Raw genomic sequence first — 23262 nt, forward strand, 5'->3', positions numbered from 1 at the left:
AGTTCAGATAGGCGGAAATGTGGACGGGACTGCCGTCACGGGAGTGTGTTTAACAATTTTGTTTATTTAACTGTAGGATATAATGAGCCCGGGAGGGATGAGAACTTTGTCGAGGGTTAGGATGATAAACTATCATGTATGAGCATTAGACTGATGCAAAATTTGAAATATTCGCTCCACAGTGCTTAAACGGTTCCAAATTGGGTCCTGCTTAGCCTCCCAAAATTTGAACTACTTTAGTAAGAAACTGAATTGGCACAAACCATTTCAAGTTTATATGGGAATTACTATGAAAAAAACATATATTTTTGTTCATATGTATCTAACAATTCACCACATCACTATGCTTTTAAAAATGATAACAGTGATTGTAGCAAATTCCTTCAGCTACAACTTTGTTGAAACCCACTTTTCGATCAAATGTAAGAAACAAAAGTTATTAATGATTCAATTCACTGATGTCTTATGATTATGCTCATTCAACTGTTCAGCAGGCAACATTGGTGTTTCTGGTGCGAAGAATAGAGCAAAAATATCATGGCTATGGCTGCACTGAAACAAGGACCATAGTTAGGAATACTGTTTTGCAGAAAACACTCATTTTCAATATAACTACGCTTATTACCGTTAAATCTACTATTAATTCAGTATAGTTGGCTATGAATGTTAACGAATTTACTATGATTTTGGCATAACTACTATGCTTGCTCAAAATGCGTAGTAATTATGATAGAAATAATAGTACAATTAAATGAAATTGTTTTCTGCAAAAATCTATTGGTGAAGGCATTTAATTTAAACCAGCAATATAGTATTTTTTCCAATGGATTTTGTTTCAGTGTACTATGTCACACTGCAGAATACAGTGTTGCCCACAGAACAGCTGCTTGATCATGCCATAAGATTATCAATCTCTTGAACAATTAATAACAATTTATTTTGACATTTGCCTGAAAAACAATATTCCACAAAGTTGTAGCTTAGAAAATTTCCCGTAAGAATAGTTATAGAAATTTTCGAAAAAGCAATATGGAAAATGGGTAGAAGACAATGAACAAAAAGTTTGGTTTTCCCATAGTAATTTCCATATAAACATCGAATAGTTTGTGCCAAGTCAGTTCTTTATCAAATGAGTTTAAAATTTGGGAGGCTAATCAGGACCTGATTTGAAACCGTTTGAGCACTGTGGAGCGAAAATTTCAAACTTTGCATCAGTCTAATGAGCATTTCTCATTACAAGAGAAATGCTCATTAGACTGATGCAAAATTTGGGATTGATTGTAGAGTATAATTTCTTTCGTCAATAACTCAGCTGCAAAACCTTTCCCTGTTGTATTTGACGTTTTGGACGCTAGATAAGAACCTCCTTTATCAAACTATGTGGTAGAATTAGCGCGAAATCTGTTTGCATAGAGAAAGTCGATGAAGAGAATCGATCAAAGCAGATAGGACCATTTGAAATGTTCATCGAGTATTGATGTGCAAGCGATGACCCTGATTTTTTCATGCTGGGTGGTCGGAATGTACGCTAGGAAACCAGCTGGTTGTAAGGTGCGATAAAATTAGGGACTTAAGAGTAATTCTAGACTCGAAGTTGACATTTGTAGATCATGTGAATACCACAATTCACAAAGCAAATAATATGTTGGGATTCATAAAAAGATTTAGTTATCATTTTAAAGACCCATATACCATCAAAACACTTTATATAGCATACGTGAGATCAATTCTCGAATATTGCAGTGTGGTTTGGGCTCCATATCATGAAACTTATATAAATCGTATAGAATCAGTTCAAAAACAGTTTTTGTTATTTGCTCTTAGGAAACTAGGCTGGACCTCTTTTCCCCTTCCTTCTTATGAGTCCCGTTGCATGTTGATAAACATTGAAACACTTAAGAAACGAAGAGAAATTTCCATGATTTCCTTTGTTAATGATATTATCTCACAACGCGTAAATTCAGAAAAAATATTAGCAAGCTTAAATTTTTACGTACCATCACGCATGTTAAGAACTCGAAATGTATTTCAACTGTCACCTCACAGAACGAATTATGGTAAAAATGGACCAATCAACAGAATGATGAGAGTTTATAATAATTATTGTGAGTGTATAGATCTAACGATGTAAGATAAGATACAGTAAGGAGAACACTAGCTGCTAGGCTTTCATCTCGTTATGTTTAAACAATTTTTATTTCTTAGATATTTGTATCTAATGTATTACATATTATGTAATTTACATTTATTGACAATTTCAAATAAAACGTTTGAATTTAAATAGCATGTAAGGCAACAGAACTATTGTAAAACGGTCTACACTGATTGACGACAAATAAATAAATAAAATGATTGTACGCAGTCCGGCGCGAAGTGATGTACCTTCTTCTTCGGTCAGGATGTGCGCCTGACAATTCGATTTAGGCGAAACTGGTGGAGATTTACGGTTGTGGATACGCTGGCTCAGAAAAAGCACCGACAAGCCGCCATGAATGACCATAACAAAAACAATAAAATCTCTGATCAAAGCACATTAGTGACATCTGGCTCCGTGTTCGTGGGAAATATGAACCCGAATGCAAAAGTTATGAATTGGTTCTTGTCTGATCTATTCTGGACAAATTATTTTATCTAGATTTAAAAAAATCCTATGGTTTTGACAGTTCGGATCACTGCACATTTAAATCGGTCGTTAACGATTTTCGGGTCAGAATTAAGTGTCATGTCGGTTGGGCGGTGGAAAAAGTTCAGTGTTGCCAGTAAATTTAAAGATCAGAAAAAATTGTAACCATGGTGCCCAGGTGAGGTGTGCCCAAGCTTGTTTTTGGCACACTGTGTGGAGTGACCAACCGTTACCTACCCCTTGGTTTCACTAAATAATGAAGCAATGAAATTGGGTTGTTAACGGAATGCTTAAACAAAACAGCTAATAATGTTATCTTCGATTTTGGTATCAATGACAAATACGTATTTCGACTACAATGTGCAGTCTTCATCAGTGTCAATCCCTCTACAGACTTATCAAAATCTGACCCCCTTAAGTACTAATCCCTTAGGTAAAAATGTCAAGATCACAGGTCTAAAAAAGGAAACTACAATGTGTAGAATCGGAACCTACCTAACCAAAACAAACCAAAGATTTCTCCTTTACTTTACATGAGCCATGATAAATTTTTGAAATTCCAGGGTTGTGGGCGATACACAATTCCTCTGAAGACAATTTTTTGATTTAGTCAATAGTTTATACACAATTCAATTACGGCTACTGTGCACTGGCACCACCTCACTAGGTATATTAACATTTTCCACCACAATATGCATGTAATTGCCGCTCGATGAAAAAACGAAAAACGTGACATCCTACCAAACAGACCATGAAACAATCTGTTTTTACCATTCATGTTTGCCTCCGATCGCGGTTTTTCACCTCGCTCACATGTGCTGTGGGGGGTGCCATTTCTTCCATTCGGTTCCGGCTAGTAGGCTAATTATAAAAACATGTTGTTTTGCGATGCTTTATGCATATGCTGTTTTTAGGTATTTTACTTTCTTTGTTTTACCTTTCTCTCTCTCTCTCTCTCTCTTTCACACCACCCACACAGTCACCGTGACCAGCATCGTACAGAGGATACTGTTCCTGTTGTTCTATCATCTGATATTGATCATGTTCCTGTGGTCCTACTACCAGACCGTATTCACCGACATTGGCCGCGTTCCGTCCAGAGTAAGTACAGAAATAGCCACAAGTTTACGATACCATGCATGATTCATAAGCCGCCCCACCTTCATAATGGAAGAACCACAAAAAAGATTCGGAAACGAAAAGCCAAGCCGGGACGGCGAACGATGAAAGCTTAATGAAGCGGCAAGGGTTTATGTCAACTTTAATTTTTGATAAGATAAAGCATTTCGATGGCTTGACAGTCGAAAAATATTTAGCTCACAGAGAACGCCTGTTGGTGTGTTGATGTTCATTATCGCGCCACACTATCACTACGGAAGTAAACTTAATATTTACACACTCATGACTGTTGTTCTTCCCACCCCACCCGCAGTTCCGCGTGCCCCGCTCCGAGCTGGATCGGCTGCTGCGAGCCCAGAGCGAGGAAGAGCAGAAGCAAATCCTGGAAGCTTTCGCCAAGGAGCTACCGATCGTGACGCGTACCCTCAACGCGTCGGTTCGGTTCTGCGAGAAGTGCCGCCTGATCAAACCGGACCGGGCCCACCACTGCAGCGTGTGCGGCGTGTGCGTACTCAAGCTGGACCATCACTGCCCCTGGGTGAACAATTGCATCAACTTCACCAACTACAAGTACTTCATCCTGTTCCTCGGGTACGCACTGGTGTACTGTTTGTACATTGCCTTCACGACGGTCATGTACATGGAGATGATCTGGAGTGTGAGTGGACAAGAAGTGAGGTTTGCATCCAGCTTAGAGCGCGTTTACGAGCATTAAACTTTTCTTTCCAGGGCAAAGTGGACGGGCGGTTCCATATTTTGTTTCTGTTCTTCGTTTCGCTGATGTTTGCCATCAGTTTAGTTAGCTTGTTCGGGTACCACTGCTATCTGGTGCTGCTCAATAGGACCACTTTAGGTAGGGATTTTCTTGTTTGTTTTTTTTTTTTTTTATCATCTGATAATAATTGATTTCTTGTTTGTTGTAGAATCATTCCGAACGCCGATATTCCGGTACGGTGGGCCGGACAAGAACGGATTCAGCCTGGGGAAGCTGAACAACTTTAGAGAAGTGTTCGGGGACGACCGAAAGCTATGGTTCGTGCCAGTGTACACTAGGTGAGTACATTTTTAAACCTATTTAATCTTGTTTTAAAGGATGTTTTGCATCCCTGGTTGTGGGTGTTAACCTCGAGTTGACTGTATGCATGTGATATACTTAGTTACTAACATTTATGATAGTAAAGTTTCCGTTGAAGTTCAGAATATATTTACTCAGATAGGCACCTAGTTTGAAAGTAAATCTTAGTTGTAATTGCAATAGGGGTAGCCGTTCAAGATCGCCACCCGGGGCTAATTGAGTTGAAGGGTGCTCATTACATTACATTACAAATCTTTTATTTTTGAAAACTGCTCATACGTACCTTACAACAATGATTCTAGAATGCAGCGTTCCAAAAATGATTTAGAAATATTCAATAACTACCAAGACATTTAAAAAAAGGTGCCGACCGATAAAATAATCCTTCTATTGTATTAAGAATTTACAATAATTAATAACACATTAATAACTTTCAATTAATGTTTCAATCTGGTACTGGTATTTTCAGGGCTGTTACAACAGGCGCGGATATCGCGATTTTCGCGGATTTGAAGTTTCAGTCGCGAAAATCGCGGAAACATTAAATGATGTCGCGAAAATAGCGAATTGAATGATGTACTGTCACACAAATTGTGGAATTCATTGTAACCTTTCCGTCCCGTATTACCTATTTAGCTGTCATAAATTTTGTTGTTCATTTGGCTTTCAATTTTTTACCGGTTCAAACTAAACACCCTGCAAATAATCTAGAAATGATCTTAATTCCATAAGTCATACCGGATTTACACGGAAATTCCCTGAGGTTTGTCCAATGTGAGACATTATCATGTTTTTTTTTTATTTCCAATATGAACATAGCATTTTTCGTTGTCAAATCATAAACGAATCGTATATATACGAGTAATTAATTATATGATTTGAGTAGTAGCTATACTGAGATCCGAGAGATGTCGCCCCTTCAGTGGTAGGAAAATCATTTTTGCAGTATGGAGAATATCAGAAAATCCACGATTTGTGACCAAACATGCTTTTACAGAAGGAAACAAATAATCGAGTGTTTACCTTATCAACATAGTTTTGTACTCGTGCAATTTTTGTGCATCTAAAACTGCCCATAAAGACGGTAATGAATAAAAACTGAAAATTTTCATGCATTTCCAAATGGTTTCCTACCATTCCCATATATTCGAAGTGACTGGCCCTCTGGATGTGGATGATGTCAAAAATAACAAAACATGATTAATTGCCATGTATACCGGATATTCTAGATTCTCCAAACCGTCCTGGAGTTCAGTTGATTTGTTCTACTATATCAACCAAGACTGCAATAATGTCTGTAGTATCGAAATATGTCCAAACAGATTCAAAGTGTCTATGTGGATTGTACCCGACCTATTGCTACGTATACAAGATGTTATAGGTTCTAAAATCATTCTGGAGATCAGATTATTTTTCTACTTGATCACCCAAGACTAATTCAATATCTGTAGTATCGAAATATGCCCAAACAAATTTGCAGTGTCTATGTGGATCATGCCAACCTATTTCCGTGTATGCCAAATGTTCTAGGATTTCCAATTCGATATTTCGATACTACAGATATTATCCTAGTTTTTGTTGATCTAGTAAAACAAATCATCTGAAGTGCAGGACGATTTGGAGAACCTAGTCATTTGGTATACGTGAAAATAATTAAACATTATCCATATAGAGACTATGAATCCAAACAATATTTCGATACTACAGACTTTATCCCAGCCCCTTAGAGATGAACTAGCCTAAGGCTAAAAATCTCTTTAAGGTGGTTCGCTGTGAGATCCTTATTCTCGCTACCACTTCGAAACTTTAAGTGCACAAATATAAGCTTCCACGACACGTACTACAATGAAACCGTTACTCCACGTTTGCTGCGCTGCAGCGTACATGCAGCAGCAATTTCAGGTGAAATGGAACTCTAATTTCCGAGATGTGTGTAATTGAAAATTCGAGGTGGAAATGCATTTATAGCCTACGTGGCGGCCATTTGTGGACTCTACAAGGAATCACCTTAATAAAGAATTAAAAAAAAAAAAAAATATCCCAGTCATGGTTGACCTAGTAGAATAAATCATCTGAACTCCAGAACAATTTGGAGAACTTAAAACATCTGGTATACATGGCAATAGTTCATGCATGATCCACATAGACACTGTGCATTTGTCTGGAAATATTTCGATACTAAAGACATTGTCCCAATCTCGGTTGATCTAGTAGATCAAATTATCTGAACTCCAGGACGATTTGAAGAACCTACAACATCTGGATTACTCGGAAATAGATCATGAATGATCCACATAGACACTTTGAATCTGACTGGACATTTTTTGATACTACAGACATTATTGTAGTCTTGGTTGATTTAGTAGAACAAATCAACTGATGTCCTGGACGATTTGGAAAACCGATAATTTCCGGTATACATAGTAATAAGTCGTTCATGATCCACACAGTCACATGAATACGATTCGGCAGACCCCAAGGAATATCCGTGTAGATACAGAACCGCGACGTGACCAATAAGTGTGACTTATGCAACTCTGGAAATTTCTCGATTATGTGCAGGGTGTTTGGTTTGAATCGGTCAAAAATTGAGAAAACTAGAGCCAAATTAACTACAACATTTAGGGCACCAAAATACGTCAGAGACGCAAAGGTTAACTTTCAAGAAAATTTGCATTTCAAATGAAAATACATAAATTTTTCAAATAATGTTTCATCAAATCTAGGCCGGTATTATTCAATAGAATCTCATAATGTTAGGGTGTTAAATAATTACTCAGAATTTATACTATACATAAATATTTTTTTTTAAGTTTACAAACGAAACTTCTTTAGCTCAGTTGGTAAAGACGCAGCTACAAAACAGGTCCATGCTGGAGGCGACTGAGTTCGATTCCCGTCCGGTCTATTAATTTTTGGGGTTGGAAAATTGAGGATAGGATGGTACAGGTATAGAAAGCTCTCAATTAAAATGTGAAAGTTGAAGTACTAAGTTGAGAGAAGGCAAAAATCTAATATGCTATAAGCAATAAGCTTGAAATACCATGTAGTATTATACAAATGGTATTTTTAGGCAATGAAAACAGTTTTTTTTTGTCGCGGATTAGTATTTGAAGTCGCGGATTTATTTTGAGGAATCGCGGATTTCGCGGATCGATTTTAGAAAATCTTGTAACAGCCCTGTATTTTGTTTTGATTAACTAAGGAATATTAGTCCTTTAAAACTTAAAAATATTATACAAAAACAAATTATGCTACTGGTGCCTGTCTTCCCACCCAGGGGTGCTCATCTTGCCCCGGGGTGTCTGTGACTGGTGTTAGAAAGTTACTTTTTAAATTAAAAAAAAAAATCCAAAATTTATTACATTGAATTGTAACAGACATGAAAGATCTAGGGTAGACAATGATTGACTGTATTGATTTCAATTACAGGTATTATACCTCCATATAACGTAACTGTCACTTTTGACTTCCATCGTCGATATCTCACAAATAGCAATTTATTCATATAAATTGGCATCACCAATAGATGGACGATTGTCTCATATATCCGATAGTGTTTTATTACTTTGTTTGATTTAATGATTGTTAGCTAAAAATCAACGATGGAAGTCAAAAGTGACAGTTAAGTTATATCGAGGTATACCTGTTACAGTATTACATTTAAAAATGATGTCAACCTTAGGGTGGCCATCTTGCCCCGTCTACCCCTACTGCTGCTCATGGCAAGTCCGTCTCAGCAAGCCGTTTTAAGTTCGCTTCGTAATATTGCTTCTTATTGGCTGTTTCGAAACTTTTCCAGAACAAAGTTGTTGAGTTTATCCAGTATTATGAAACTAGAGGTGATTAGCTATCAGTTCCATTGAAATACTCAGTTTTGATTAAAACGCAAATGGGACCGACTTACGATGAGCGGCAGAATACCTACAATTGTTCTCTCCATGCTTGTGCATTTTTTTTTCAATTAATTTATTTGGAGGTTCAATCGCGTAAGCTTTACGGAGCCGATATTTCATTGTTTGCAGTTTAATAAAAAATCGCTCATTAACTACGTAGGAACTCTGATTTAGTTTGTTGTACAAGTTTTTTTTTCAGTTAGAGGAGCGTAACGAAGCTTAGCCCCCATGACTCTCATAAAGTTGGTTTACATTCTTGTTATGCTAGAATGTGTTTTATTGGAATTGTAACTCAGCTGAGTCATCGAAACTGCTTGTTTTTAGGCTTTTTTCGCTAAGCCTTTTGGTTTCGGTCGTTTAACTTACAGTTAATAACATTATTCATCAAATTATTGACTCTGATATTTTTGCATGCTAAAGTCTTCTTGATATGCCTGCCTCTTAGTTGAGACACATTTCGAAATTTATTTAATAATTTATAATAGAAATTTCATCTTGTAGTCTGTTGAATTTGTTCATAAATCTGCTTGTAGGCTCGTGCTGCGTGTAGTTTCTTGACCTCAACGGAGGATCAAACACCCTTCGTCCATGAAGAGAAACTGGACTGGTATTGAAGCTAGACCGATCTTAGAGGAACGGACTTCGACTTGTCCGTTCGCTCAGTATGCTACAGAAGAATATTATGTCGGCGATCTTGTGCCTCGTACTGACTGTGTCGAGGTCCACAAGACAGCAGAGGTCTTGGTATGCTGGCAATTGTTTTCCACTCCATCCAAGGCTTCTCAAGGCAAATTTCAGGAACTCTTTCTGAACTCCCTCTAGCCTTTGAATTTGCACCGCATACTGTGGGCGCCATATCCAGGGCTGGTAGCGGGTAACTTTTTAGTGACTTGGTCACTTTTTTCAAGTCAGTCACTTAAAAGTCTCTTTTTTTTTAAGGCCAAGTCACTAAAGTCACTTTTTCTTGTAATAAGTCACTATTTTCAACTTTTTTTAAGCGTGAATTTATTTCAAGATTGATTATTCTTTTCGTTGTGACGTTTAATCGTCTTTCTCTATATACAGGATGTCCAAGATCTAAAAATACTCAATGTCTTGAAGTTTCGTATTCCATGTACAAATTCAAGATATTGAAAATATTCAAAGTGCCAGAATTAAGTTTAAAAAATAAATGATTTATTTCAATTTCGTCATTAACTTTATGAAAGAATAGAGACCTTTATTGTAGTCCCATTAACTTCACAACAATTGTAGGAACTTTGGAGAAAGAAATGCTAAGATTTTCAGTCAAGCTCTATAAACAAACTGCAGGAACACAAGGGAAGTTACGACGCTGAAAATATGGGAAACTTACTGGAAGCTGTAAGAACCTCAAAGCGGTTCTTTTAGCATCCGAGAACTTGTATGAAGTTTCTATAATTTCAGAGAACTTAACAGGTGTCAGACGAACTTGATAAATTGAAGAAAACTTGAGGGGTATTGTGCAAATTTTTAAGAAGTTCTAAGCACCTCAGAAAAGCTGGATCTAGAAAGCTTTGGGGAATTTCAGATCTTAAGAGCAGTTCCCGTAACTATAGTCTAGACTTTTGGAATAGTTTAAATTCTAAAATCGTAAATTTAGATAAATTCAAGATAGTTCCACGATGTTTTGAAAAACAAATTGAGAACCCTTAATATGTTCCACGAATTTCAGGGAAGTACAGAAAACTTCAGTAAATATTTCAGAAACTTCATAGGAGTCCAGAGAATTTCAGAGAAATTTAAAGGTTTTTACGGGAATTCTATTTATTTCCGTGCAGAACCGAGATCTTATGGAAGCTTCGAGAACATCAAGACAGGTCAGAGAATCAAAGGGCATTTCAAATAATTTCAAGGAAATATTAGAAACCTAAAAGAAGTTTCGAGAAACTCAGTGAATTTCCGAACACTTCAGCAAAGCTCCGAGAAAATTCCGGGAACGTGGTACAAATTGTATGAACATCCGAAAAACGTGAGAGTATTTTAAGGTTATATCATGGAGATTTCAAGAACTTAAAAAATCCAAAAATTTAGCTAAGTTGATTAGAGAACATTAACGAAGTTTCATTAATAAAAAAAACGCGAGAACTTTTAGCAAGCAGCGATATCTTCAAGAAATTCCAATGAACATTTAAATATTTTTAGATAGTTTAATGATATTTAGCGAAGTTCCGAGTACTTCGAGGACGATCATATAGCTTCAGAATAAATCCATTAAATTCCAGAAATTTAGAAAAAAAAAAACTTCGGAAACTTTACAGAAGGACAGTGGTCTTCAGGTACATTACTTCATAGAAATCTATGAAGCTTAAGATGAGATCCGCGAACTTCAGGATATTTTATGAAAATTAGCAAAATGAGGGAGCATTTGAAAGAAGTTTAGTAGTTCCGAAAATTGGAGGCATTTCAGGGGGCAGTCAGTTCCATTAGTTAGCGGTGCCGGTGGTGCAGTGGTAAGCGTGATTACATCTCACCCCAGCAGGCCTGGGTTCAATCCCAGTCGGCGCCGCCGGGATGTTCTGAGGCATAACATCTCTGATCACGGGGGAAGTAAAGCCGTTGGTCCCCGGTTCATGAGTTGATGGGTCGATAGGTAGGGTCCAGGTGTGGAAGCTGCCTCCCTGGCGTCGGTAGCATTGGTGCTCAGCACGGAAAACAAGATCGACGGAAACAAATCAAGGAAAAAAAAAAGTTCCATTAGAAAATTAGTGGGGAATTTAAAGCAGTTCTCAGATTTTCAGATAACTTCTGAGGCGTTAAAACATTATGTGATAAGTTCAGAAGTTCACTGAAGCATTTTTAGAATGATTTAATTAAATTCAGCGCAGTACAACAAGCTTCATGAGAACTGCAAAAACTTTAGAGAAATTTTGAGAATTTCAGAAAAGAACAGAGAACCTCAGAGCAGTTCCGTCAACATTAGAGAAGTCACATAAGTTTTAAAGAAGTTTAGAGAACTTCAGTGAATTTTTCACCTTTAAAGAAGATCCATGATCGTTAAAAAAATTGAGGAAACTTTAGGAAGTCCTATAAAGTTCAGAATTTGAGGAGAAGTATTGTGAGTATCAGGCTAGTTTATCAAACTACAAAAGAACTTCAAGGCAGTTTCATTAACTTCAGGAAAAATTTGAGAATTTTCAAGTGGTTCTGAAGACCTCAAAATAGTCAATTCCATATTCAACAGAGATCTCTCAAAATCTCGATGAAGCTATCTTCTGAATTAAATTTTATTTTAGTTTTCCTCGGAATTACCTTGAAATTCTCCACAATTAGAAATCCTTTGAAAAGATTCTCCGAGTATTCATTGAATTCATTTCAGATTTGCTTTTCAATCTCACTCCTTCCCTTGGAATTCTACTCACATTGAAAGTCTCCTAACAATTCATTGGCATTTCTCCTCAGAAATTCCTTAGATTTCCATAAGTGTTTATGAGATAATAATTGAATAAGTCTAAAACATCAAACATTAAATTGATGCGCCTTCTCTTAGGTCACTTTTTAGTCACTATTTTTACAACTATAAGTCACTATTTGGTCACTAATTTATTCAACATGGTCACTAAAATCACTATTTCTGACAGCAGTGATCGCTACCAGCCCTGCATACCGCGCATTTGTGACCAGCGTACACCTTCCGGTCATATGAACCAGGTCAAAAACCGTCCAGATTCGCCCAAAAAAATTTTGTATTGAATTTCTGTATGGCAAAATAGTGAACTTGGGTGGGAAAATGACAGGTGGGCAGGAACTCACGGTCTCCCAGTGTTGGTGAGTTCTTTGCCGTTAATGTTCACGAAACGTTCACTATTTTGCCATACAGAAATTCAAAACAAAATTTTTTACGGGCGGTTTCGGACAGTTTTGACCGGAAGGTGTATGCTAGTCACAAATGCCGTGCCAAACTGATTTCCTACGCAATTAATCAATCTTTGATGTGAATTTCGCTAATAAACACGAGGAGCATTTCTTATAGCAAACTTGCCATAACAAAATGGGCATGGTTCATTTTAGTAAACAAACTAACACTTCTTTCGACTGTGTTAGCTCTCTTACTCGCCTAGGGCTATGGCAGCAATGACATTTATATAAGGTCTGGGCCAACAGGCAGCTTGCTGGTGTTAGAAGCAAAAATGTTGTAAACATTGCTGAACATCTGTGAACAGATAGAAATACGTCACTGCCAACATACTGAGAACAGATAGAAATACGTCACTGCCAACAGCTGTTTCGTGTAAAAAGATAAACATTGCAATACAATACGAACACTACTAAACATTTGCACATTTCACTAACACCAATAAGCCCTTTGGCCCAGACCTTATATAAACGTCATTGCTATGGCAGTACCTCTTTTAGCGTTATCGACGTTTGTGATCACATGAAAGCCTGGTATGGACATATGGGGATGTAAAAGAATGATTTCAAAATCCATCAAACGAATAAATGTACACAAGGACTAAATTTTGTTTACATTAGACAGAGCACTAATATTGATACATCCAATATTGTAGCTAAGAGGAGAGTTATTCACCTCTATTCCCGTTTTCGTTCGAATCGTTCGTTCGTACGAACGACTCGATTCGAACGAGTTCGAAAACGGCAATCTGGTTTTCGTACGAACCCGTTCGAACGAAAGCTTTTTCGAAAATAAACAGTGTTAGTGGTACCAGATGCACTTTGACATTTCTTAACAATTCGAAGCATAGACCGCGCACGAAATTGACATTATTCGGTCAAGTGGACTGTCAAACGATGTCAACAAAACAATAACATTGTTGAAATTGTTTGGTTGAAAATTTGAAAATCTCACTGATTTGAAAAGATAACTTCCTGATGTCTTCTGAGAAGTTGTTAAGCAGAAAGTTGGCCACCTTTTGGGACGATTCAGTTTCCGGCAGGATACAAGTCTGATCCTGTGGATGATCCGGAATATCCGTAAAAGTGGTCAATTCATGAAACTGATCCTAGAACTCCGCGGTTTTTAGAAACCACTCATAAACGACTTATCAGAATGAATTCGGAGTTGTGACCGAAATATGGACACTGGGGACTACAGGATGGTCCACTAAAAGAACCGGAACATCCGTAAAAGTGGTCAATTCATGAAACTGATCCTAGAGCTCCGCGGTTTTTTCAAAACCACTCATAAACGTCTTATCAGAATGAATTCGGAGTTGTAACTGGAATATGGACCCTGCGGACCACGAGATGGTTCACCGGAAGATCCAGAACATCAGAAAAGTGGTCAATTCATGAAACTGATCCTAGAGCTCCGTGGATTTTTCAAACCACTTATAGACGTCTTATCAGAATGTATTTGGAGGGACTACATGATGGTCCACCGGAAGATCCGGAACATCCGTAAAAGTGGTCAATTCATTAAACTGATCCTAGAGCTCTACGGATTTTTCGGAACCACTCATAAACGTCTTGTCGGAATGTATTCGGAGTTGTGTTCAGAAATAAGTATATGGAGACTACAGGTTGGTCCACCGGAAGATCCGGAACATCCCTAAAAGTGATCAATTCATGAAATTGATCCTTGAGCTCCACGATTTTTTAGAAAGCACTCATAGACATCTTATCACAATAAAATCGGAGTTTTGAAAGACAGTTTATACTGGGGACCACGGGATGGTCCATTAAAAGATCCGGAAGATCATCAAAAATTCCGTTAAAAGTGTCTAGAAGTTATTAATTACTTAAATACCACCTAGAGATAATAATAAATAAAAAATGTGTCTATGAGCAGTTCTAAAAAACCATAGAGTGCTTAGATCAGTTTTCTTGACCTATCCACTTTAATGGATGTTCCAGATATTCCGAAGGACCATCCAATGGACCCTGGGGTCCATTTTCCAGTCACAACTCCGAGTTCATTCTGATGAGTTGTCTATTATTTTCCAGAGGAGCGTTCATGGTCTCCAGGGTCTGTTTTCCGATCATAACTCCGAATTCATAATTATAAGACGTCTATGAGAGCTTACGAAAAAAAACGGAGTTCTTGGATCAGTTCCATGGATTGAGCCTTTTTACGGATGTTTCGGATCTTTCGGAAGACCATCCACTGCACAATGGTCTCAAAGCCGTATTTAGGAAGACAAAAATGCTTGCGCCCAAACTGTTTTAGGTATATAGTGTCTTCGGGAAAGTTTCTTCATATTGTTTGGCCGATCTTTTTATGTTAGTGAAATTAGGGTGGTCCACAAAATTGGAGATTTGAAAATACATAATTATTTGAGATAGACTAATGCAATTTTCTAAAAGTTGTAGAACAATCAATTCGAAGCAATTTTGCTCAAGACACCAAATTTTTGTCTCTTAAGGTTCATGAGTTAAGATTTTTTAAACAAGCAGGTTACAATGGCCATAAAAACAGTTCAGTTCATTTCTCGTAAAAACCTTGTTTTGGTTACATTTAGAACTTATGATGACGCATATTTTTGCTGAAGCAACCAGGCTGCCATCTTTTTTATTATTAGAAAATTAATGGAGATTTTCTTCGAAAAAATGGTTCTATTAAAATAACAATGTCTCCAAATGGAGCAAACCGATTTTCAAACTTTCGGTTTCATTTAAAAGATCGTGTTTTTTTTCAGTATTTGTGGAAAAACTGTGAGAGCGGATTTTGTTTAAAGTATTTAATTTAATTTAAAAAAAAAATCTTTTTTTTTATCAAAAACTAGCCATAACTTTTAAATAGGGAGATTCAAATTAGTGACTTCTGCAAAAATATGCGTCATAAAAAGTTCTAAAAGTATTTAGAATAATGTTTTTACGAGAGGTTAGGGTGGCCCCTAGAAATTCGGCTTTCTTTAAATATTGTTTATACGTTGATCACCAATAAAAATATTTAAAGAAAGATTTTCTAGGGGCCACTCCAACCTACTTGTTTAAAATAACCATAAGTCATGAACCATAAGAGATAAAAATTTGATGCCATGAGCAAAGTTGGTTCAAATTGATTGTTCTACAACTTTTAATAAAAACTGCATTAATCTATCTCAAGTAATAAAAAAGGTTGAATTTTTAATTCACCAATTTTAAGCACCACCCTAATTTCAAATCGGCTAAAAAATACGAATAAGCTTTCCCCAAGACACCATATACCTAAAAGTGATGGTTTTGGTGCTAATATTTTTGTCTTCATAAATACGGCTCTGGATGTTCAGGATCTTCCTGGTGAACCATCTCGTGGTCCCAAAGGTCCATTTTCCATCTAAGCGTTCATATTCCGGTCACAACTCCAACTTCATTCTGATAAAACTTTTATGAGTGGTTTCGCAAACTCATGGAGCTCTAGAATCAGTCTCATGAATAAGACGTTTATGAAAGGTTTAACAAAAACATGGAGCTCTAGGATCAGTTGCATGAATTGACCACTTTTACGGATGTTCCGGATCTTCTTTTGAACCATCCTGTGGTCCCCACAATCAATATTTAGGTCACAACTCTGAATTCATTCTGATAAGACGTGTATGAGTATTTTCGGAAAGTTCACGGAGTTCTAGGATCAGTTTCATAACTTTACAACTTTTACGGATGTTCCGGATCTTCCCGTGGACCATCTTGTAGTCCCCAGAGTCCATATTCCAGTCAAAACTCCGAATTAATTGTGATAAGACGTCTAGGAGCGGTTTCGAAAAAATAACACGGAGCTTTAGGATCAGTTTTATGAATTAACCACTTTTCAGGATGTTCCGGATCTACCGGTGAACCATTTCATGGTCCCCAGAGTACATTTTCCGAACACAGCTCCGAATTTATTGTGATAAGACGTCTATGAGTGGTTTCAAAAAATCCGTGGAGCTCTAGGATCAGTTTCATGAATTGACCACTTTTACGGATGTTCCGGATATTATAATGGATCATTCCGTAGTCCCCAGGGTCAATTTTTCGGTCATAACTCTGAACTCATTCTGATAAGACGTGTATGAGTGGTTTCGAAAAATCCACGGAGCTCTAGGATCAGTTTCATGAATTGGCCACTTTTACGGATATTCCGGATCTTCCACAGGGTCAGACTTGAGTCCTACCGGAAACTGAATCGTCCCAAAAGGTGGCCAACATTCTACTTAACAACTTCTCAAAAGACATCAGAAAGTTATCTCTTCAAATTGCCGTACAATCAGTGTTTGGTCCCAATTAGCTCTAATTCCATATGCTACGTGTATTCGTTAATGCCGGATCGACCGTACTATAGGAATCCAGTGGCATCAGTACTATAGGAATCCGGCAAGAACGAATCCGCACTATAGGAATCTTGACTGTATATGGCTATGGCAATGTTTTTGAGTCATGATTAAATGCATAAATATTTGTTATGTAAGCTGTTACAGAAATGCTTTTGTCCAAAATTTTCTAGTTGTTTCGATCCTTTTTTAATCTAAATTATATTTTTATTGCATGATTTTTCAATCAATTTCCATATGAGATCTTTAACTTCACGTAATTTTAAGTAAAATTATTACAATCAAACACCAAAAATTTGGTTGTAGATTTTTTTGTACACTCAGGCCCCCTTATAAAAAATACCATACACGAACGATAACCCAAATGATTGAACCATTCCAAAAATAGTTTGGATGATACCCCGAACACGTTGGAGGCGAACCAGCCTCAGGCTGAAAACCTCCTTATTAAAGATAAATCAATCAATCAACCCCGAACACGTCGTTAAGCAAATTAACATTTTTATTAGGGATTACAAAAAATTTCAAAGTTTTAATCCCCTGGCTGTCTCGCGATTCGCGAGTTTGGAGTGACGTTTGGAAAGCGGACAAAAAAACGCATTCGTACGAAAATGGGAATAGCAACATCATTCGAACGAACGATGTTCGAAAGTTAGAATTGCTTCGAACGAAAACGGGAATGGGAAATTGCTTTCGTTTCGAACGAATCCGGTTCGTACGAAAACGGGAATAGAGGTGATTCATTTCACTTAGGGTGTTATATTCATTTTGTTAGAGAGTGGGTGACCGATTACCCGCGGTCTACTCGGGATTAGCTGTAGGATTATTTTGGCTAGTGGTGGTTTCGGGGGTTCATTTTGATTGTTTAGTTTTTGTTTTTTGTGCGTTTGTGCGTTTGAAATTATCCATTGTCAAGAAACGAATCACAACTTTTACTGTCAGAAATCAACATCGAGATATTACTTGGATTGGATACTTTGGATGGGACCGAGGATCTAGGCGAGTAAGAGAGGTGACACAGTCGGAAGAAGTGTAAGTTTGTTTACTAAAATGAACCATGCCCATTTTGTTATGGCAAGTTTGCTATAAGAAATGTTCCTCGTGTTTATTAGCGAAATTCACATCAAAGATTGATTAATTGCGTAGGAAATCAGTTTGGCACGGCATTTGTGACCAGCATACACCTTCCGGTCGTATGAAACAGGTCAAAAACTGTCCAAATCCGCAAATAATAATTTTTGTTTTAAATTTCTGTATGACAAAATAGTGAACTTTTCGTGAACATTAACGGCAAAGAACTCACCAACACTGGGAGACCGTGAGTTCCTGCCCACCTGTCATTTCCCATCTCGACCGAGGATGGGACTTTGAAGGTACTCACTGAACTCGTTGTCGTTACAACATGTTGTTGTTTTTCAGGCTGAGGGGCCCGCTCATGTGGAGTACTTCGTGCAGACTTCTCCTGTGGGTTAATTCCGCTTTCATCCCCACGTCCTTCCGCTGCCAGTTGTTCGTTGCTTGTGGTGTATGTGTAGAGGCATTGTTGGTGTCTGGAGCAGTTGTAATCGATGGTGGTCGCACCGGGCGCAGAAATACGAAGTTGGGCAACAGTGTTGGTGCGGAACTCTTGTTGCTTCCTACTACATGGGCAAAACTAGTTGATGGATTGTCGTTTGCTTGGGTATTGTTGGACTGTGCTGCTTGGATCAATCCATTGTTGAGATCAACCTTTTGTCCCAAAAACTTTTTGTTCTCCACACAAGTAGAGCCTTGGTGAGACGGATTTGCGCAATGACGGCACGTTTGGAGTTGGTTACGATAGGTAACCAACGTTTGCTTCCCTTGAACGGTTACGAAGGATTTGATGTGGCGCTTTGGTGCCATTTTCACGATACGCACACCTGTTGGAAATTATTGTGCAAAGTTTTCACCCCAGACCACATCTTTGATTGCCTTCACGTCTCCAAACTTCTTAAGAAAAACAACAATTTCCTCATTCCGAACGTTTTCGGAAAAATCATGGATCTTGACTTCGGTGCCACCGTCATCCATGAACAGGCGCACCTTCACCTTCGTCTTGTTGACCTGGAGTTCATGTTTTTCATGATGCTGCAGAACAACATCCTGAGCACATTGTAGATCACGGCACCTCACATGCGCACAGTTTTGTGCATGATTAATTTGCAAGCGAACGACATGTTCCACGGTCAGTCCAAGAGTCTTATGCACAAACGTGTGGATTTCTTCAAACGACGGACGTTTGGGAAAATTTGAGAAGTCAACCTTGAATGTTTTCTCACGAGGACGCACTGAAGCCATAGTCACTATGTAGGCACAACGTTTGCAAATTGCAAAACTTTTCGTTCGGTAATCTAAACGATTACCGAACGATCGGTAAACAGATTTTTTGATGAGCTGTCAAAATTACCGAACAATTCGGTAATTATTTACCGAACTATTCAGTAATTTTTTACTGAACTGTCCCGTAAATGAAAATTTGTTGATCTTGTGTATTTTTTGTTTTTTTTTTTCCGGTGAATTAAAATTTAAAGCTATTTTTGCATTATTATTAAAGAGATTTTATTCAAAAGTAAACATCTAGGTAACAATATATTTTAAAATAACATATATTGCTCGCTGGAGTATTCTTTTCGCAGGTGGCTACCATGGGGATGCCAGTCCAGAAACATTGACTGGAACCTGATCCCGAAAGCACAGAATTCCTGGCTGTGTCTGAAGAGCAATCATAAAAATGAAAGAAATACATGTAATTATCAATCTCATTAAGAATATTTAATAGATGCATTATTCATCTGTATTTGCGAACATACTTACATTGTTTTCACTGGATTTTCCGATCACTTGTTTTAAAACTTGAAACAAATATGACCGTATTTCGATTGACAGTCTGGAATTATTTACAGAAGTTCGGTAAACGTTTCTGTAATTTGCAGTTTGTTCGGTATTTTTTAACCGAATTCGGCGTTTGCTTTGTTTTACAGTTCTTACTGTACTCTTTTTAACGAAGTTCGTCAATATAAAAGACAGATTACCGTCACTTCGGTAAAACATTACCGAACGTTGGTAAAATTATTTTTGTTTACCGAAAAATCTGTAACATTCTTCATTTACCGATTTTTTTTCGGTAAAAAATTACCGAACAAGGAAAACGTTGCTGAGTGTGCACACATGGCTTTGAAAACTTGCCACACTCACATATCGATTGCAGAACCATGGCCTTCTTACTTTTTCGGTTAAAATTGACTTATCGGCATCGTCAACTTCCTGACCATCACGGACTGTGTAGTATTGGTCTCTCGGAAGCGTTTTGTAGTCAAATTTGTCGTATGTTTCATCGTCCATGATAACACACACCAATTTTCCACACAGAAGGCTATCCTATACCTTCTGAACACTCGGTTTGACGGATGCGGCTTGTTTCTGACTCAGTTTCAATAAAGAGCCTTAATTTATAAAAAGACGACATCTTATCCATTTGACAGGTCTTCTGCTCAATTGGAATGACTTTTCCTATGACTTTGACAGATAATCGATTGTTCCAATTTTGACATGTCGGCTCTCTATAAATTCAGGCTCTTTAAGTTTCAGCTTCTTCCGTTTCTTAAACGTTTACAGCCCGTTTCTTGTCTTGACACGCGTCACTCTTCGCCACTCTTCGATGTTCTCAGCTTTTTGGCCAAATCTCGAAAAGAGGCACGTTTCTTATTGAGGATTGCTTGGTGATCTTCTAATCCACTTTTCGGTCCATCGGTCCCGGTTCACAGCCAGATTTCGTTGTATCCTCGAAGGTAACTTTTTCACCGAACTTCCAGATGGCGGTTTGAACTGCTTCGACACTTACTTCCTACATTTTCGCCAATTTCCTTACTGATAGGCTGGGATTAGTGTTTCATTTGTGCACGACCTGTTTGCCCTTTTTCGGGGAAATGCCTCGCATTTTGATGATTTTGTAAAAAAAGCACTTTGCGCACACAAACTATAAATAATCAAAAACACACTGAACAGCTGATAAACTTCATCGGGGTAGAAATGGCGGTGAGTTGAAAGTGTGCTTATACTTTCTGGGACACCCTATACTACTCGCTGATGCAGCTGGCCAAAAGATACAATGTACAATGTTCTTTACTTTTTATTTCTTATTGAAAGCTCACAACGTTGTGGTATGAATTCAAATTTGGCTGTTTTTGCATCGTGAAAATTCAAGGATGACTTTTTCCACATGCTTTCATTGCCACCGTAACAAACATTTCAGAAGCCTAAAAGTTGTATAAACCGCAAATCAAAACACTAGAACCATAGAAACAAGAAAGAAATCATGATTGCATATTTCTTCCATCAATCGGTGTACAAACAAATACTAACATCTAGCTACCTTGTGATGACCTACTACTACTACTGTAAGAGCTCTAACAATGGATGCAATTTGGATTGGCCCTGCAGCACTGCACCCGCGCGCTTCCCCGAGGAAATTAAGATTTTGATCCCCCCCATGATCCTGTTGTAAAAAAACCCAAAGTCGGGAACTGCAACATCCCTAACCACACCTGTATTATTGATATCCTGTATAAATATAAACATATAACCTAACCGCCAAACCTTTTCATCACTTAAATTTCGCTTTTTCTCTCGCTCTTGTTTGCTCCCAGTCCTAGTGATGCGATGCGAATAGAACCAAAAAATTAAGTCCTGCAATCCTATTTTCTACCACTTTACTTGTAGCCTCGGGGATGGCATGGTGTATCCAGTGCAGGCGTCCCATCTAACTGCATCTCCGGGCTTGACTCCGACAGCCTCGTCCGAATTCAGTACCACCACGCGCATTACCATGATGACGACGATGGCCACCAAGGACGATGACAACCTGACGGTGATGGATGACAGCAGGGAGGACACCGTTGCCAATGAGTACAAACCGAACAATCGCCTGCACCACATGCAGAACGGAGTGGCCACTGCCGGTGGCATGAGCCCGTACCGAAACCGTCCCGAGGATATTGTGTGAAAGAGTGTGTGTATGTGTGTGTGAATATGAGTGTGTGTTAGTGTCGGTATCGACTTGCTTTAAAAGTACGAAATGCAATCATGATTTCTTGGTCTAAGATTCTAGATGTTACAGAGAAAAAAGTTTATATTCTTTAAGAAACGTATCGACTCTTTTTTTACTTAACGTACAACCGTTACCATAATGAATCAGTGTTGTGTTTTAGGTGGATAGCGGGTCCGTCACATTCTTCCCAAAGGTACTTTGAGTGCGCACAAATTATTTAGCTTTATGAATGAACATTTGCAATCACTATTTGGAATGGAATTATTACTATTAGTCGATTAGAAAATTCAGTATTGATAAGATTTTAGCGTCAGTTTATACCGTCTGGTGAGATTCAAACTATTGGCGAAAAACTAAAAGGAGTACCTAGGTATTGCATTACAAAATTCTTTCCGCACACAAAATTCCACCTACCAATAAACGGTTTCAATAGCAGCTTTCATGGTGTCCGAAATGTAGTACTCGAATTGCGAAGCAATGTTTATCTGAGCAATATTTGTAAGCCTATGTTTTCCAATTCCTTCCGAGGAAGCCTTATTTTCCAGTAGACGCTTTACGCTAGACAAATTAAATGTACCTATTGGCTATACTGTTGCGTACGCAGAACTTAAACGGTGAAGTACAACGTCAGGAAGAGCGCATGAATGATACACATATGGCAAAAGCGACCGTGTGAATGGATGAATCAAAACTAACAGCCTAACAGAAGAGTATACTTTCGTACAATGTATCGTTGTTGTAGGGACTGGTAACAATTTATGTAGCTAGTACATGTTAAATCTTTGCGAAATAAGTATAACTAATGTGAGCTCCAAATCGAATCAAACTAATTGATAGTTTATAATTAAATAAGGTTGGAAATTTGTAATAATAAAAAGTTGTGTAAAATGTTGCAAAACTTCAAGTGTTTTCGTTCTTTCAAAAGCGAACGGGTGTGTATTTGTGTCCTGATTTTTTGTAAATTAATTATAACTAGTGCCTTTTTCAAATGATAGTCCACTTTTTCGTACCCATAATCAGGGTGTCGACTACCTGGAAAATCAGGGAATCTCAGGGAAATGCTTCTTTATAACATAAACTGATTAATAAGTATGACTGACTTCGCTAGTTTCAAACAACTTAATTACTCGGTGTAGTTTGAGAATGGTTTTTCATTTCAAGTTTTAAATACACTCTAAAAAATCTTCACGTCCGATTTACGTGAAATATTACGTACCTGATCTGTATTAAGAAAATCTCAAATGTTACGTGACGTTAGTAACTTTGAACTG

General features: G+C 37.8%; 1 protein-coding gene across 4 annotated transcripts in view; it reads left to right on the plus strand.

The window, feature by feature from the left end:
* LOC135709495 (palmitoyltransferase ZDHHC15) overlaps positions 1-23262 on the plus strand; it is a 45001-nt gene that overhangs the window by 11178 nt on the left and 10561 nt on the right. Inside the window, exons 2-6 of one of the 4 annotated variants that reach the window (XM_065231871.1) lie at positions 3603-3724; positions 4056-4400; positions 4472-4595; positions 4666-4795; positions 21664-22825. In XM_065231871.1, the coding sequence (XP_065087943.1) occupies positions 3603-3724; positions 4056-4400; positions 4472-4595; positions 4666-4795; positions 21664-21946 (1004 nt within the window). In that variant the 3' untranslated portion in view covers positions 21947-22825. Of the gene's footprint in view, positions 1-3602; positions 3725-4055; positions 4416-4471; positions 4596-4665; positions 4796-21663; positions 22826-23262 lie in introns of those variants that run through there. The other 3 variants (XM_065231869.1, XM_065231873.1, XM_065231870.1) reach the window with 3 other exon arrangements.

This window comes from Ochlerotatus camptorhynchus, unplaced genomic scaffold, assembly GCF_037179485.1.
Source record: "Ochlerotatus camptorhynchus isolate MF236.1 unplaced genomic scaffold, CSIRO-AGI_Acam_v1.1 ptg000361l, whole genome shotgun sequence".
Classification (NCBI taxonomy): Eukaryota; Metazoa; Arthropoda; class Insecta; order Diptera; family Culicidae; genus Ochlerotatus; species Ochlerotatus camptorhynchus.